This window comes from Somniosus microcephalus, chromosome 11 (genome assembly GCF_052327205.1).
Source record: "Somniosus microcephalus isolate GS21.2 chromosome 11, FLI_Smic_1.0, whole genome shotgun sequence".
Taxonomy (NCBI): Eukaryota; Metazoa; Chordata; class Chondrichthyes; order Squaliformes; family Somniosidae; genus Somniosus; species Somniosus microcephalus.
This window is the reverse complement of record NC_140997.1, coordinates 34050133-34067810: the sequence shown is the minus strand read 5'-3', so window position 1 is coordinate 34067810 and position 17678 is coordinate 34050133. Positions and strand designations below refer to the sequence as shown.

At 45.4% G+C, this 17678-nt stretch overlaps 1 protein-coding gene across 4 annotated transcripts in view; it reads left to right on the top strand.

Annotated features, from left to right (window-relative positions):
- Positions 1-17678, top strand: part of rhbdf1a (rhomboid 5 homolog 1a (Drosophila)) — a 423866-nt gene that overhangs the window by 326526 nt on the left and 79662 nt on the right. For all 4 annotated transcript variants that reach the window (XR_015079926.1, XM_086000460.1, XM_086000461.1 and 1 more), the window contains one exon: positions 7635-7845. Coding sequence is in view for 3 of the 4 variants with exons in the window: in XM_086000460.1 (XP_085856586.1) it covers positions 7635-7845 (211 nt within the window). In the remaining variant the exon portion in view is untranslated. The remainder of the gene's footprint in view (positions 1-7634; positions 7846-17678) is intronic.

Below are 17678 nucleotides of genomic sequence, written 5' to 3'. Positions count from 1 at the left end.
TTTAAAACAAAATGTCTGTTTAAACCTTCAGCTTTTACTTACAGACGAATTCTAACCTTTACTGCTGTTCATAAGTATTTTTCACTGGTATTTGGTTGGTTGCTGTTTCTCAACTTGCAACGCTTGCTCTCATTCATTGTTTAATACATTTTCCAGTTTTTTTAATAACTTATTTGACTGCTGCCAATGTTGAAACAAAGCTGCAGTAAAAACAACACTTCACTAACTGATATGCTATTATCTACAGGAGGAAACCTCAGCATGACATTACCAGCAGCTCCAACATCAGATGAGCTGTTTTTCTTAATTAGCATTTCATGTTACCAGCTCCTTCCTGGCCTAGTATCCAGCAGTGACAGTAATTACAAAACATTATGATACACACATTCCTCTGTATTATTCATCTAATTATAACATTGTAGTCTTTAAACACGATTAGTAGTGAGACTAGCCCTAAGCATGTTCCATAAACCGTACAACTGCTACTTACAAGTATTTACCGTAAGTAACAGCCCCATTTATACCTGGTTTAAGAGGAAACCTGTAAATTAAATTAGGATTTCAGGATGTAACCAAGTGCTGACGACGTGACAATAAGTGGTCTGTCCTTGTACAGTATCTTCACACTCAGCGCATTTACAAATCAGTAAGTAAGTGATTCCCACTTATCACAGCATTGGTCCATTTTGGAAAACGCCTATTCTATTAGGTGCCGATGTACACCTTATATATACCTCATAACAGACAGAAACTTGAGCACTTCTAACGGAGCTGTCACCATTTGTATTTTATTATTTCTGGTAAATTGCTTAAAGTAGAAATCATAAATCACACAAAAAATTTGGAGTTACAGGCTCTGCAGACCAGTGTTCCTGGCGCTTCCGTCGGAATCCTACCCACTGGAAACCTCTTCCTTTCCTGGCACTTCCTTTGGGATCCCGCCCGCTGGGAACCTCTTGCTTTCCTCTGTGAATTTCTGGGACCAGTGGAAGTTCCTTAATTTGGCTGCAAATGGCAGGCGGCCACACCACTAGTGGTTTATCTAGGATACCCACAAGTCTGAGACCCTGGAAAGACCAAAGAAGGAGTGTCAGGCTGGGAATTGCTGTGTTCCTCCTCACAACAGACTTCTGGTTGGCACCCATGGCTCCCTTTATAAAGGGGCCACCTACAAAGATGCCGAAAAAATTCTTGCATCCAGATTCTCGGGGAATTAGGCCTCACTCTTAGCCTGGACGCCCAATTCCGCCTTTGCCTTATCAGGCGTACCTCCGCCAGCCATACACCAGGGCCCAATGAAGGCCCGAGACATGGGATCTCTAACATATGGAGTCCCCAGCCGCTCCCATCTTATTTTGATTGCCATTTTGGGCCATCAACATAGGGAGGGCAAGGCCAAAGACTCCAAACAGGCCATCTCAGAATTTTCAATGCTATGCCAGGACCCAGTGTATCCAAAAACTTTGGTTCTCTCTCCACAGATGCTGCCTGGCCTGCTGAGTATTTCCAGCATTTTCTGTTTTTATTCCAGTGTATCCAGATCCTGGCCTAGTTTCCAGCTGTTCCAGTAGACACCTGCTGCAGTTAAGGCAGTTGTATGGTTGATGATTTTCAGGGACAATCTTTATAATGTTTGCAGTGCAGTGTGTTCCTCTCTGCAATTATTTAAATTTAGAAGCATTTCAGTAATATTACAACGTCGTCCACCAACTCTTTTTCAGAGCAGTGTTTGGTGGCCATTGTTCTTTTCTATTTAATTGATTTGACCGTAAGTCAAATTTTGCAGTGGAGATCTTCAATGGACATTAGGCCCCTAATTAACATATGCAAGGGGCCTAACGCTTGTTTTAGGTGGCTGATAAATTTAGCAGTGGCCTGAACGCCTGTGCATGGGCGCCGACCATCCCACTGCTAAATTGATCACTGTTGTACCCATTTTACACTCTCAAAACGGGCACAAGGCATACCTATTTCTGCCCCATTATGTTTTCTAGTTGATATGCAGGAAAAAGTTGCTCTGATTTATTCCCTCTAATTTTGATTCAAAGAACAGTATTCAATTTTGCTGTCTCATAATATAACTTTTAATAAATAGGCAAAGAAAACTACGGAAAATGCCCTTCAATTGTAATGAATGCTTCCTTTCTGTGGTTTGACTTGTTAGGTGAGAAATTACTGTCAGTAATGTTATCGTATAAATGCTTAACACACTAGTATCAAATTCTTCTCTGCTACTTTCATAGTGGTGTTAACCAATTTAAATTGAACAGGTTAAAGCTTGTGTTAAAATAGCAGCGAGAGAAATTTGATATGAGTGTGTTGGTGTAACTGAATATTGCGTTCAGGTATGTATTCTTTATGACTGATATTTTCTTATACATTAAATAATTGTTGATTATTTATATCAATATCCATCAATGTTTTAATATAACAAAACAATACATCTAGCAGACATTTCCTATCCAATACAACTTAAGTGTCACATTCTATGTCACAACAAGTATAAGAAACAGAGGTAGTCATTCAAAATAGATGGAGAAAAGCTCCCAGCAATTGAAAACGCCTTAATTGAATCTAAATCTAAACAAAGCAAACTACGTGGTATGAGGGGTGAGTTGGCTAAGGTAGATTGGGAAACTACATTAAAAGGTATGACGGTAGACAAGCAATGGCTAGCATTTAAAGAATTAATACATAATTTACAACAAATATACATTCCTTTAAGGCACAAAAACCCCACAGGAAAAGTGGTCCAACCGTGGCTAACAAGAAAAGTTAAAGGTAGTGTTAGATCAAAAGAAGAGGCTTATAATGTTGCCAAAAAGTATTATTCTATTACTAACTCTCTATAAGCAATGAACTCTAACTTAACATTAGCAATTTGACAGGAGATCAACTAGTTTAAAAAAAAGATTCTTAGCATGCACAAATATTGAATTGGAAGTGGAGAATGCTTTTCCAATGGCTCAATGGATAACTGCACCATCTAGAGTGGTACTGAGCCACAGAGATTAGTAAAGTCCCAGATTTGATCTCTGATCTGTGATAAATTAGCTGAGCTCAGCCAGAGCAGCAGTTGGTCTTTACAGTTGGCCTCAGTATCTCTTTCTGATTGTTTCTTTAGCTGCAAAGTGTCTGTCTGGACATCATTTGAGGACAGTTTCAGAGATAACATGAAGCTGACTATTCCAATGCACTCCTGGCCGGCCTCCCACGTTTACCCTCCATAAACTTGAGGTCATCCAAAATCTCCGCTGCCCATGTCCTAACTCGCACCAAGTCCCGTTCACCCATCACCCTTGTGCTCGCTGGCATACATTGGCTCCCAGTTAAGCAACGCCTCGATTTAAAAATTTTCATTCTTGTTTTCAGATCCCTCCATGGCCTCGCCCCTACCTATCTCTGTAATCCCCTCCAGCCCTACAACCGCTCCTTCAACTCTGGCCTCTTGAGCATCCCCGATTTTAATCGCTCCACCATTGGTGGCCGTGCCTTCAGCTGCCAAGTCCCTAAGCTTTGGAATTCCCTCCCTAAACCTCTCCTCTCTACTGCTCTTTCCTCCTTTAAGACGCTGCTTAAAACCTCCCTCTTTGACCAAGCTGCTCTAGTATCTCATTATGTTGCTTGGTAACGCTCCTGTGAAGCGCCTTGGGCCGTTTCACTACGTTAAAGGTGCTATATAAATACAAGCTGTTGTTGTTGAAGCTTTGATATTGGAGCAGAGAATCTGGAGTGGCTTCTTTTCTGACTGCTTGTACTCCTGGCAAGGGTTTAGCAATCAAGGGTACAAGGATCAAAAAATGGGTGGTGGGCATTTAAAAATACTTGCAAAGTGATGCAAAAATACTGCGTTCAGATACAGGAATAGAGGGTGAATCTGTGCAGCAGTTTTAAAATGGATAGAACAGTTGGCAACAAACCAGTGTACGATTCAGTCCAGTGACCGACCTCCTCCTCCTCCACCAATTACAACCTTATGTTGAACAATGTAGCTACCCTCCATCATTGATAAGCTGCGGTTTATGTGACCGGTACTCTCCCCAGGGGGTAGACATTGAGAGGAATGAATTATTATCTGTGACTAACCATCCAGATGGCCTATAGAAAAGATACAAAGAAAGGGTGAAACTTAATTCAGTTCAATAATGCATAACCATCACGGGTAGTCCTTTAGCATTAAAAGAAAACAAATGAGCAACAGGTGCGTACCAGAGCAAGCCATCAACTTAACACCTTATTAGGAGGACAGTTATACTTGTTACTGGGGTGGGTTGTTTGAACATTTTTGAATTACATATTCAGAATTCCATACTGTTTGGCAGATCACTCAATCCATACAACCAACAACAAGAATAAACATTTTAAAACATGAGAGAAGGGCCATCATATGTCTGAAAGAACACCATTGTACTCCATTAAAGATAAAGCCGACTTCTGATTACCCTGAAAGCCACTTCCAAAACAATATTGTAAAGGCACTTAAGATAAGGGACAAGTACGAACATGGCTTTCGACAAGTAGAAATACTCCAAATATAGAGAGTTTTCAATTTCAGTGCTTCCTGATGACAAAATAAGGCACTGGATTTAATTCGAGTGAATTTGCTACTTCTTTGTAACATTTCCTAACATTCCAAATTAAAACTTTTAAGTGAACAAAAGAGGGGAAATGTTCTGGTCACCACCGCTGGCGAGTGAGAATATCTTGTGGAGATTGATCTTTTTGAATCGCTGCCCATTTTGTGCTGCTCCAGAACTTCAGGTCGGGCCTTATGAGCTCTCGATGAAAACAGGCGAGAGCTTTGTTTTAATATTGTAATAATGTTTTGCAGTGACATTCTTGTTAGCACACGTGCAATTGCCAGTCATTCTCACTATGCCTTAAGTTTGATCACATAAAATAGGCTTAGGTGGCAGGCACATTTTGGGCTTGTAGGAAGTTAGTATTTAAAAGGGGTCATGCTGTTTTTGATGAATATCTGAAAATGAAATTCATTATTAGATTAGTAAGTTATTTTTGTCAGTTTACTTTTGGAGATGTTTTCCTAAGAGTTTTGGCAATCTCCTTTTTATTTGGAGGATGTGGAAGAGGATGAAATAAATGATTTGAGGCAGTTTATTGTATTTTACCCAAAAGGTGTATGTAAAGGCTGAGTCACCACTACCTTTGAATGTACAGTAATGGGAAAACTATTGTTGCAGATTTTACTTTACTAAGGACGCAGTGACAGAGTTGTGCCATCTCCTGGAATCTTAGCTCCTGCCAACCTGTATCATAGAGACAGTACTGCAGTTGCTGTCAAGGCCACCATATTACTGAACTTTTATGCACCCTGCACATTCCAAGCTGCTACAGGGGACATCAGCAGCATCAGTCAATTTTCATTTCACCGATGTATCAAGCAGGTGACTGATGCATTGTTAACCAGGGCAGAAAATGTCACGACTTTTCCCATGGGCAATAAGCAGCAAAATTAGATGACTTTGAATATTTATAGATGGTAGGATTCCCCAAAATTCAGAGCATCATTGATGACTTGCATGTCGCCATATGGGCCACTGAACCTTCACCTTCAAGAACTGGAAGGGCTTTCACCCCATTAACATGTAAGTCATTATGCACGTTGATGCCCAGTTCGCAGATAGCAATTATCTTCATTTTAAGGCATTCCATGGTGCCAGGATTATTTGACAGAGAGAACAGGTACATGGATGGTGTCCTATGCTACTCCTTTCAGCCCTGACACCTCTGAAAGCCACGAACAGCACCGCAGTGCATATACGGGTTTTGTGGAGTCGCCAGGAACATTATCAAGACACATTATAGACATCTTAAAGCAGTGCTTCATGTGGCCAGAGATTAGGATTCATTTTATGACTGGCAAGGCTCTCCATGATCATTGTAGTCTGCTGCATGCTCCATAACTGTGCCATCCAAAGAGGCTTATGCATGGTGCAGGAGGACATCCACTGGGAGCTAGAAGAGATTTCTGTTGAACCATCTTTGCAGGCAAACTGTGAGGCTGAATCAAGAGATTGCAGGAAGCTATAAACAGGTTTGGCCACCTTGTTATAGAAAGGATTTTGGAGCAATGGAAAAGGTGGAAGCTACTAAGGCAACACCAGAAATGAGAGGTTACAGTTATGGTGAGAGTGTGTGGAACCACCAGAGGATTACGGACAATTGTATATCATTCCATTTACAGCAATGTAGTACAGCTGGGGGCTGCACCTTTAATGTATCTGTTAACTGTACTAGGGCTTCTTTCCTGTACTCCACGTGATGATGTCATGACGTCAGAGCTCGGAACCTTCTAGCAGTTGAGCTCGGAACCTTCTAGCAGTTGAGCTCGGAACCTGCTAGCAGTTGAGCTCGGAACCTTCTAGCAGTTCCAGAGAGGCTTTCAAGCAGACCAGACCTATTTGCATTGTATCCTACAGTTTCCTGTACGGCTTCGTTTGTTCATTAAATTTTATTGTTTTTGATTCTCTGAGTCGATCTCAATTCTTCAGCTAGGAACCCCAGTTTTAAGAGACTAGAAAAGCTAGAGTTGTATTCACTAAAGCAGAGAAAGTTAACAAGGGATTTAATAGAAGCACTCAAAGTTTTGAAAGGGATTTCAGAGGGTAAATTCTGAAAGATTCTTTCCATTGGTCAGAGGATTAGTGACAGGGAGCATAAAGTTTGGATTAGTACTAAAAGGGTAAAGGTGGAAGTTTGAATGACTTTTTATACAAAGCTGTATTAGAATATGGAATGCTGTTGAAGCCAAGTCAATCCTATTTTTAAGAAGGAATTAGAGGGCTGACTCCCTGATCGGGCACTCTGGGCAGAGTGCAGCACATGTAGGGACCACTGATTTTCCATCCGTTAAATTAAATGAGTGGCAAATCAAGCTATGCAGGTCTGTGATTTCCCAATCGGTGCTCCTTGCGAGTGCCATTCCAGACTGGGAGCGCCTGATCAGTGAAATGGGATTAGAGTAGGTCGCTCCAGTATGGAACTCGCAGTGGCACAGGCATGATGGACTGAATGGTCTCCTTCTGTGGTGAAATGTCTATGATTCTTTGCCTATTTTAAATCTGCTAAATTTAACACTTTAATTTAAAGTCCCTTGAATTGTTACTTAAATTTAACACGAGCCTAGCTAGAATGCATGCCCTACTTCTGCAGCCCTTCCTAAAGTGCCTTGTCAAAGCAAATTTAGAAGCACATTTTTGAAGCATGTGTGTTTTACATATTACCCTATGATTTAGATTGGAGGTACAACAGAAATTCCAAACCAGGGTGGTATCAGCATGATAACACATGCTTCTTTAAGGACTACAGAGTCATTTCTGTCATTATGGAGAAGAGAGAATACATAGCTTGAAGCCTGAAAATGTTTTTCTGTACTCAAGAGATGTACTGCATGTCTCGGTTAAGCATATCCAAATAGTGCATTATCTGCTCCATATTTGATAAGAATGCACAAAACTATAAACTGCAGAATGAGTTGTTTTCCTAACTTTAAAATAGCTTCTAATGGATTTCTGGTACAGTAATATTACATTATTCCTGATTACGGCAATAGGATTTAATATATGTTAATCCAGCAGTATTCAAGGCAATCACCAATCCATTATGTTCTACAGAGGCACGGCCGACTGGTTTGGCGTTAGCAAAGATAGTGATACCACCCAAAAATGGCAGAGGAAGAGCCTTCGCCATTGCAGCCAGAGGTATGGCAAGCTTAAATCACATGTCATCCGCGAAATGGAACTGCCTAGCCAAGACAACATCTCACTCACCAGCACCGAAACCCCTCCTCCCCTCTACGTGGGGCCTCAGTTTGGCATGCAGAAGGTAAGGCGATCTATATTTTATTTTTGGATCCTGGTGCTGTTAGTCAACATGAAGATGAAAGGAGAGCAGGGGTGTTACACCTAGTTGCTTAACTCTTGTGTAGGCATGTTTACGTTCCGTTGAACTTAAGTGTGGGTTGGTATCGCCTTCAAAAATACACACAAAATAATCACAGCTGCACAAAAGTTGAAAACACTGAAGATTCCAACTAATCTTCAGTTATGAAGTGTTTTGGCAAGTTGTAAAGGCCACAAAGACTGTACTAGAGGCAATAAAATGTATTTTGGTTTCCATTGTTAATTGCTGCACAGAACTTCTTAGTATAGTCTCACTCTTGGAATAACTAGAATTACTTAATAATAATTGTTTACTCTGTTGGCAATTTATCGCAATAAACATTTAATAAACATCTTTGCTTCTAGATTGCCTACAGACGGATTGTCACTGAACAAATGCTGCAATACTGCAACGCTGTCGTGATAGGAATTGGTAAAATAAAGAGTGGGAAATAAAAAGCAATTTAATTAACAAGAGTGAATAAAGGAAAATCAAAGTATAATATACAAGACAATGAAAGAAAGAAAGCAAAACTGATTGTGAGGGAACAAAACTATGGGTTAAAAATTCTGTTTCTGTGCTAATGGACAGAAGATCATGTGAATTTGATTGTGATATTTTATAGTGAACTGTGGGTCAGATTTGCAGAAAGTACTAATGTAAAAACCATGGAGCCTGTTGAGTAAATTGAAATGCTGCAGTGCTGAAATTCTGAAAAGGCTCTACTATTTACGTAGTTCATCGTAAGCCCAACCAATGGCAGAATCCTATTATTGCAACATTATACCGCTAATTCAACAAGTATTTAAAACTTTTAACATTGAGCAGAATATAGCAGAATTCTACCCCTCTATTTTGAGTACTTGAATCGAAGTCCTCCAGACATTCCCCCCCCCCCCCATTGACTCACCCTGCTTCCAGCTCTTGCTGTTGTCTTGTTTTCTCCCTACCTCCTATATTACAGTTGAATATAAATGCTAGTTGTTAATACTGAATGCAGTTTTTTTCCTAACATTTGATGATGATGCTTCTCTCTGTTGAGTTGGGTGTGTGGGAAAGAATTAGATGAGGGGACTTTAGATTTTAAATGCAAATGTGTGGATCCCCATGCCAGAACTTTAGCCAGTTGGTTCACATCCTCCAAGTTCTCCAGAGGCGTTCTGGAAACTTTCTGCTATGATCAGCACAGTCTCTTGTGTCCATATGCAGATACCAATATGATTACCAGTACCATTTTGCAGCTTTGACTATATAAGCTATCAAAACAAAATCATTCTTTACAGCCATGATATTTACTCGGGTGCAGTAGGATTTTTGGACGGGAAACTCGGAAGTAAGGGTTTCCCACATATGCTGCAGAAATTAACCGTGGAACTTCAAAAAAAAAAAATTCAACAAGTTTCCCGCCAGACAGATTGACAGGCTGGTTGCCTGTCGGTCAGGAAAGGAGCTGGGGAGCAGCTGTCAGGTAGGTCTGACACCAGGGCGAGGGGGGGTGGGGGGGAGTTGGACATTGGCAGGGAGGGGGTGGTGCTAAGGCTAGTTGTAGTGCCCCTGCGATTAGCTAACTCAACACAGATTGAAGATGGAATATGAGTCCATTGCACATTAGGCAGTGTGTTTCCCAACTGAGGCACTAAATCTTTTGAAATCTAATTGGTTTCCATTTATAAGGTATCCTGTCACTCCCTGAGATCTTGTACACAGGAGGAGTTGGTGTTTTTTTGCCTTTTGCATAATCCATTGCAAATTTGGAAAAAGGCTTTCCATAGTGATGTTCATGGCCTATGCCACTCTTTCCATTTACAAATAAACAAACAAAACTGAACTGATAATCCTAAGTGAATTATTTCACACTTCCTGCCATTATTGCATATGTGTGTACAGGAATGTAATGTCCCTTTTAGGTATGTACTGACATTTTGTGAAACTGCTTTCCCTGGCATTTAGCGCCAAGGTTAGAGCATTACAGCAAAAGTAAGAAGGATATTATTTTATAGAGCTTTATTTAATCTACCAAACGTAGGGACAGCCAGTCCCAGGTCATCCAATGTATCCATGGTCACAGGTGTTCCTGTCCAGAGGGAGTTCAGTATATATTCAACCCTGATTTGGGATTGAATGCATTTGTATTTCTGGGACACCTATTTATCCGTGTTCCCTGGAAGTTTTGTGCCAAGATCCTTGGATGTGACGTGGCAATCTTGAAAGCCTTCCAAACTGACCAGGTTTGTCAGAGGAGCGATGGGACCAAACTGGAGAGCTATTCATGGAGGCAGAAGGCATGGCTGAGGTACTAAATGTGTACTTTGCATTGGTGTATAACAAGGAAGAAGATTTTGCCAAAGCTACGGTAAACAAGGAGGTTGTCGGGATACTGCATGAGATAAAAATAGATAGAGAGGAGGTACTAGAAAGGCTGGCAGTACTTAGAGTAGATAAGTCACCTGGTCCAGATGGGATGCATCCTTGGTTGCTGGCCACAATCTCCCAATCCCCCTTAGATACAAGGATGGTGCCAGATGACTGTTATATCCTTGTTCAAAAAAGTGGAGCAGGATAAACCTGCCAATTATATGCCAGTCACTTTAACATCGGTGGTGGGAAGCTTTTAGAAACAATAATCTGGGAGAAAATTAGCAGCCACTTGGACAAGCATGCATGGATTGTTAAGGGCAAATTGTGTTTGACTGAGTTTTTTGATGCGGTAACAGAGAGGTTGGATGAGGGCAGTGCAGTTGATGATGTTTATATGGACAATCAAAAGGCATTTGATAAAGTACCACATAATCGGCTTGTTAGCAAAATTAAAACCCATAAGGATAAAAGGGGCAGCAGCAGCACTGATATAAAATTGGCTAAGAGATAGAAAACGGTGCGCTGTGGTGACTGGCTGTTTTTTGGACTGGAGGGAGGTATACAGTGGTGTTCCCCAGGGTTCAGTACTAGGACCACTCCTGTTTTTGATACACAATGGCCCGGAATTTGTGGTCCAGATGATGGCGAACTGGCAGCGTTTGCTGTCATTCCGCCTTTGAAAATGACCACAGCTTTGGGATGTGGAAATCCTGAAGTTGCGGTCTGTCATTCACGGCTCCAACACAGGCTGCGCTGCGCTCCCCCCCCCACCCCCCACCCCCGCACCCGCCCCCCCCCACCGCAGAGCCGACAATCAGTGTAATCTCTCAAATCAGGGAAACTGACGAAAGCTTCGGCTTTTCCGCAGTAAGTGCGCTGTTAAATTCCCCACTAAAAGTTAGACCCAAAGGAATTAGGTGTAACTGGGGTTTTAACAGCCTATTGACTGCTAAACAAAGGTTATGGTCCTGAAAAACTAATTTTAATTTTGTGCAGTGTCAAATTTGTCCATTTTAATAAAAATTAAAATTTTTAAGAAACTTTATTTAAAAAAAAATTTTTTTTTTAAAGTTTGTTCATCTTTATTTCAGGTTTGCCTTTTCCCCATGTGAGAGCCCCAATCTTTGTTTTGCTCTCGCTGACATTTTTTAAAAAGTTAGAATTTTAAAAGCTTACCCACTTCCTTGTCTGCTGTCTGTGAGAATTCTGCGCTTTGATTGGCTGCTTAGCCAACTTGTTGACGTCACAGCAGCTCGCACTAGGGGATTCCCACTAAACTCCGTTGATTTGAATTACACGTCGGAAAACCCAAACTTCTCGACACAGAGATGGCGAGACCTTTGTGTGAAGCTTACTTTGGGGCCAGCGGCGGATGCCTTTGCTTCGTCGCTGGCCGCGAATTCCGGGCCATTAATGACTTGAACTTGGGGTACAGGACACAATTTTGAAATTTTCAGATGACACAAAACTTGGAAGTGTAGTAAACATTGAGGAAGATAGTAATAGACTTCAAGAGGACATAAACAGGCTGGTGGAATAGGCCGACACATGGCAGATGAAATTCAACACAGAAAAGTGTGAGGTGATACATTTTGGAAGGAAGAATGAGGAGAGGCAATACAAGCTAAAGGGGGTGCAAGAACAGAGACACTTGGGGGTGTATGTGCACAAATCTTTGACCATGGCAGAACAAGTCAATAAAGCATATGGGATCCTGGGTTTTATAAATAGAGGTATAGGGCTGGATTTTGTCAATGGGGACGTGATGGAGGCAGGACTCCCACTTTTTGGGTTGTAGTCCCGCCTCCATCGACTTGTGGCCAACCCACGCTATTTTCCCTTGATTGACCTTGTTAAGCCCGCCCAGCGGGCTCAGCAGGCCAATTAATGGACACCTGGTTACTGGTGACATCAGTGATTGACATTACATCTGTCAAGAGCTTTTGACAGATGAAAAATCAACGTTTGACAGCTCTGTGAAGCTGTCAAACACTGACGATCTGTCTTCTAACTTGAGTCCTTCTACTCAGACTCAGTTAGAGATCTCTCCAGACCAGAAAGCAGAAGGCTGCAGCTTTTGACATTTCAGCGGCCATTCTGCTTTGTGTGCCGGTGAACTGAGGGACTCCCGAGACCTGAAGGAAGGAAGCCTGCAGGAGAAAGTAAACTTATTAAAACACTTTACACTTACCTCACACACTTACCTCTGCACACATGCACCCATCACTCACCTGCACAACGGACATCTCGACCCCACCAAACCCTGCAGACCGGCGGTCCGCCTCGCTAACTTGGCGTGGTTCGGAGCCGTCGGGAAGCCCACACTTCAGGGCTAAAATAGGGATTAAGCAAAAAACTGCCTGTTAACTACCTGTTAACAGGCAGTTAATTGGCACTAATCCCCTTCCCGCCTCGGGGAGGCGGCTCCCAGCACAGTTCGGCTACCTGTCTCCTGGGACATTGGCACGGAGGCCGGTTGGGGGCGGGATGGGTTCCTGCCCCCTGATTCTGCAATTTTCCCACTACTCCCGCCTCCAAACCCGCCTCCTCGGGACTTGGAAAATCGAGCCCTAATAGAGTACAAAAGCCAGGAAGTTATGCTAAACCTATATAAAACACTAGTTTGGCCCCAGCTGGAGTATTGGGCTCGATTTTAACGCAGCCGACAAGCGGGCTTTTAGGCGTGCGGGGGGTTAAAATCGCAAAACCTGGGGGTCGGGACCCCCCCCCCGCCTGGTTCCCGCCTCTACGCCATTTTAACATAGGTGTGCCTGATTGACCCGAATCAGTCCCGCAACCCGCAATAGGCGGGACTGGTCTTTAGGGCCCTTAAACAGCACTGATTGGCCTTTATAATCCCATTTTAACAGGCCCTTGCCTGTTTAACCCTTTTCCCATGTAAAACGCGCTTGGTGGGGATCACTCCTGTGAAACCTGGCATGAACACTATTGGCTTGCTGACTATCAGCTGCAGGTCCAACATTAAAGAGGATATTTGATCAGTCATCATTTGCAGGTGGCAGGACTTTGTTGTCTCAGGTCTGGGGCAACTTTTACCAGGCCTAACCACACCTGTGGAAGGTTGGAGCCTCACACACTTCTCCAGTGTGACCTCCTGCGAGACCCCTCTCGCCACCCTCACTCAGTGCTTCCTCAACTGAGGCACCTACCAGAAGCCTGGGAGGCCTTTTTTTCCTTCCCCTCTTGGCATTAGAGGACCTCCAGCCTCATTCGCAAAATGACACACGCCACAACTGCAGAAGTTGCCATCAGAATTTTTATGAAAAACTAACAACTGATGGCATTTTTACAAAATACACAGCATTACACCCAAGTGACAACCCTTGTGACTATTTGTGCTTTATTTTTCTCTTACGCGTGCTCCTACGTAGTGGTTCCCCTGTGGCTTCAGCAGATGTGGAGGTCCCTTGCTCACTTTCCTGCTGCTCCTGCCTCGACACCTTTGGCGGGCGTCCTCTGAGATGGCGAGCCTGTGAGGGCTCGCCGGCAGTCTGCTGCTCCTGCGGCTGTGCAGGGGCTGAGACCTCTATCTCCGTTGGGTGTGTACTCCGGCGGGGCTCTGACCGAGGGCTCTGCAGTGGCATGGAAGTGTGAGCGCTTGGAGAGGAGCCTTGAGGTCTGCCACCGACCTCCCTCTCATGGGTCAGGTCCCCCTCAGTGCCTGCAAGTGGCTTGAGAGCAGCTTGATGCACATCAGGGGGGCCATGGGGACCCGTATCTACAATGGCAGTGTTACTCAGAAGGACTTCCATGAAGGTCTGGTTTCTCTGTTCAATAGATGCCTATCGTTCCTCAAGAGATGTCATTCTATTCTGAACACTCACCGGCCTAGAAATTCACACTGGCCCCGCCAGCTGGCTAGCGCCCAAAAGTTAGCGCTGGGCGGGGAGCCATTAGCGATCGTCAGATATTCAGTTTCTGCGCCCCAATTTGGAACCGGGCGCTATTCCAGGGTGTGCCCGCCTCCGCTTGGGGCGCTGAAACTGAATTTCAGCGCTCTTGGCGCCGCTGCGCCAGCCGCTGCGGAGCGGCAGGCTGCGGTACTGCAGGCCTCCTCCTTCTCTTAAGGGGGAGCTGCCTGCAACGGGGAGATCGCTGCTGGATAGTGCCGGCAAATGAGCCCGGCACCACGGAGAAGTGCCGGGTTCGCGGAAAGCAGCCGGCAATGCCGCGGGGTGGGGGGTGTGGAGGAGGCCGGGGAAGGAGGTGCGGGCAGGCGGCCACCGAAAAAGCGGTCGGCCGCACCTCCACCTTAAAGCGCCCCACTAAGGCTACAGTACGGCCCCGTTTTCTGGTCGCTGTTTGCGGCCGCTGCGGAGGAGGCGGCCGCAACTAAATATGGGGATCGGGCCGGTTTCGGGGTGGAACCGGAGCACTGCGCACACCAATGACGTCATCGGTGCCGGCGCAGCGCTAACGGCTACCGCCGCCAATACCGCTGTGCTAAATATCAGCGCAAACTCCTTTTTGGCGCAGAAGCCCTCTTTAGGCGGTAACTGGCCGCAAAGCTGGCAGCGCCTTAATGAATTTCTAGGCCACCATGTTTTCCATACCCTGGCGACTAACCTCCTCCATGGCCATAGCCCTCCTCTCCTCTACCGTTGCCCTCCTCTCCTCTACCGTAGCCATCCTCTCCTCTACGGTAGCCAGCCTTACCACGGAGGCAGCAATCATTTCCACGTAGGTAGCCATCCTTTCCGTGTTGATGCGTTCATGCGCCAATGACTCCACAAAGGCTCTGCTCATATTCGCTATGGACTCCTCCATTCACTCCACACTCGCAGCGACCCTAGAGACAAAACCTGCCAGAGACTCCTGCATCTGTGCATGGAGTTCCATCACCTCTGATCTTACAGATGGACCCAGAGGCAGAGGGTCGACATGCTGCTGAGCCGAGCTGGCAGAGTCCTGCACCCTCCGACGAAGACTCTCCACTGCTGTCCCTGTCTCCACAATCTGCTGATGCTCACTTGTGAGCTGTGATACACCAGGTGACAACTCTACTCTATGTCCCGAAGGTCCCACCGAGGTGTGAGTGTCTGCGCTGGTGCTGGGTGTGCTTATTTCTGCTGACGCTGCGTCCTCAGAGGTTGCAGATTCCTCTGAGGAGTCTGGAATCTCAGGCTCTTCCTCCTGCACACTGGGGGCGGGGGCTCTCGATGGTCCTGTGGGGGAGTCAAGGAAAAAGTTAGAGATGTGATGCCAAGGTTACATGCACATTGCATTTTGCAGATGATCATAAGTCCATATGATGTAGCTTCAGAATCATTATCAGCGACTCATGCAATGCCAATGAGAGAGATGGAAAACTATTCTGTCACCAGCTTGCGGGGATGCTCCTGCCTGTCCTTCCCCAACGTCCACATCTCGGTCAGCCCCGGCAATCTCCAGGATGCCTTCCTCTCAGGGGGTGAGTTGGGCTAATGAGGGCGGCCCTCCTCCTGTCCTGGCTCGCTCTCTCCTGTTGTGAGCTCTCTTTTCCTGTAATGAGGGAGACAAGTGGAGGTTGAGTGAGAATGAAGGAGTGAGTGCAGAGATTACATATAGCATAGATATTTAGAAGGAGACAAAGATGGAGTGAGGTTGCAATACCAAGGGCCCTCCTTGTGTGTTGTCAGTTGTGTTCAAAGCATCAGAGTGAGAGGGGGTGTGAGGGCTGCATGGTGGCATAGTTCTGTGAATGTGAGCATAGAGAGAGAGGGAATGGGTAAGGGTGCATGGATGTGAGTGTCTAGTGGGATGTGCAGGAAGAGATTGCTAAAGCTGAGTGCTGGTGAGGAAAGGCAATGAGGATCAGATTGAGGGTGATGGAAACATCATACAGTACTTACTTTTCCAGTGCGAAGAAGGTCATGGAATCTTTTCCTGCACTGCAACCACGTTCTTCGTGTGAGCCCCAAGCAGTTGACTTGACCTGCCACCTGTAGCCACACAGTCTTGGTCTGACTGGGAGGCCTCTTCCTCCCTGAAGAAGAGAACAGGACCTCCCTGTGGGCCCTAGCACCATCCAGTAATGCCTGCAGTGAAGCCTCATCAAATTTGGGGGCAGATTTGGCCCTCCTGCTGGCCGTTGCTCCTGCAGGCTCCTGTGCCATCTTAATGGTGAAGTTTGGGAGCCTGCAGAGGAAGCAAGGCTTGCTGTGGACCTTAAAAGCAGCAGCAATGATGATGTCATATTCTGCGACTTTCTGACTGGAAATACTCAATTGCCAAGGCTTCCCACACGCTGGAAATCAATTGGCCAGCGTTAAAATTGCATCAGTCTCATAGACCCATTTAGAATCGTGTGGGAATCACTAAATTCGGGGAACCCGCCAATTCCCCGCACCTGAGATAAAATCGACCCCATTGTGTCCAATTTTGGGCACCACACTTTAGGAAGGATGTGAAGGCTTTGGAGAGGGTACAGAAGAGATTTACTAGCATGGTTCCAGTGATGAGGGATACGTGGATAGACTGGAGAAGCTGCAGTTGTTCTCCTTTCAGCAGAGAAGGCTAAGAGGGGATTTGGTACAGGTGTTTAAAATTCTTCTTCTTATGCAGTCCCTCGGAACCGAGCATGACGTGCTTCCACATTAAGAATGAGCTCGCGTGTGACTGATTAGTCCAATGCGGGACCTACAGTCTCTGTCACAGGTGGGGCAGACGGTGGTTGAAGGGGCGAGTGGGTGGGGTGCTTGGGTTGATGTGCGCTCCTTGCGCTGCCTGCGCTTGGCTTCCGCTTGCTCCCGGCGAAGAGACTCGAGGTGTTCGGCGCCTTCCCGGATGCTTCTCCTCCACTTTGTGCGGTCTTGGGCCAGGGATTCCCAGGTGTCGGTGGGGATGTTACACTTTTTCAAGGAGGCTTCGAGTGTGTCCTTGAAGCATTTCCTCTGCCCACCTGGGGCTCTCTTGCCGTGCCGGAGCTCAGAGTACAGCGCTTGTTTTGGGAGTCTCGTATCGGGCATGCGGACAATGTGACCCGTCCATCGGAGCTGATTGAGTGTGGCCAGAGCTTCGATGCTGGGGATGTTGGCCTGAGCAAGAACACTGAATTTGGTGCGCCTATCCTGCCAATGGATTTGCAGGATCTTGCGGAGGCAGCGTTGGTGGTACCTCTCTGGTGCTTTGAGGTGCCTACTATACATGGTCCATGTCTCTGAGGCATACAGCAGGGCAGGTATCACTGCTGCCCTGTAGACCATGAGCTTATTGCCGGGTTTGAGGTCCTGGTCTTCAAACACTCTCTTCCTCAGGCGACCGAAGGCTGCACTGGCACACTGAAAGCGGTGTTGGACTTCGTCGTCGACATCTGCCCTTGTTGACAGTAGGCTCCCGAGGTATGGAAAGTGGTCCACGTTGTCCAAGGCCTTGTCGTGGATTTTGATAATCGGGGGGCAGCACTGTGTGGCGGGGGC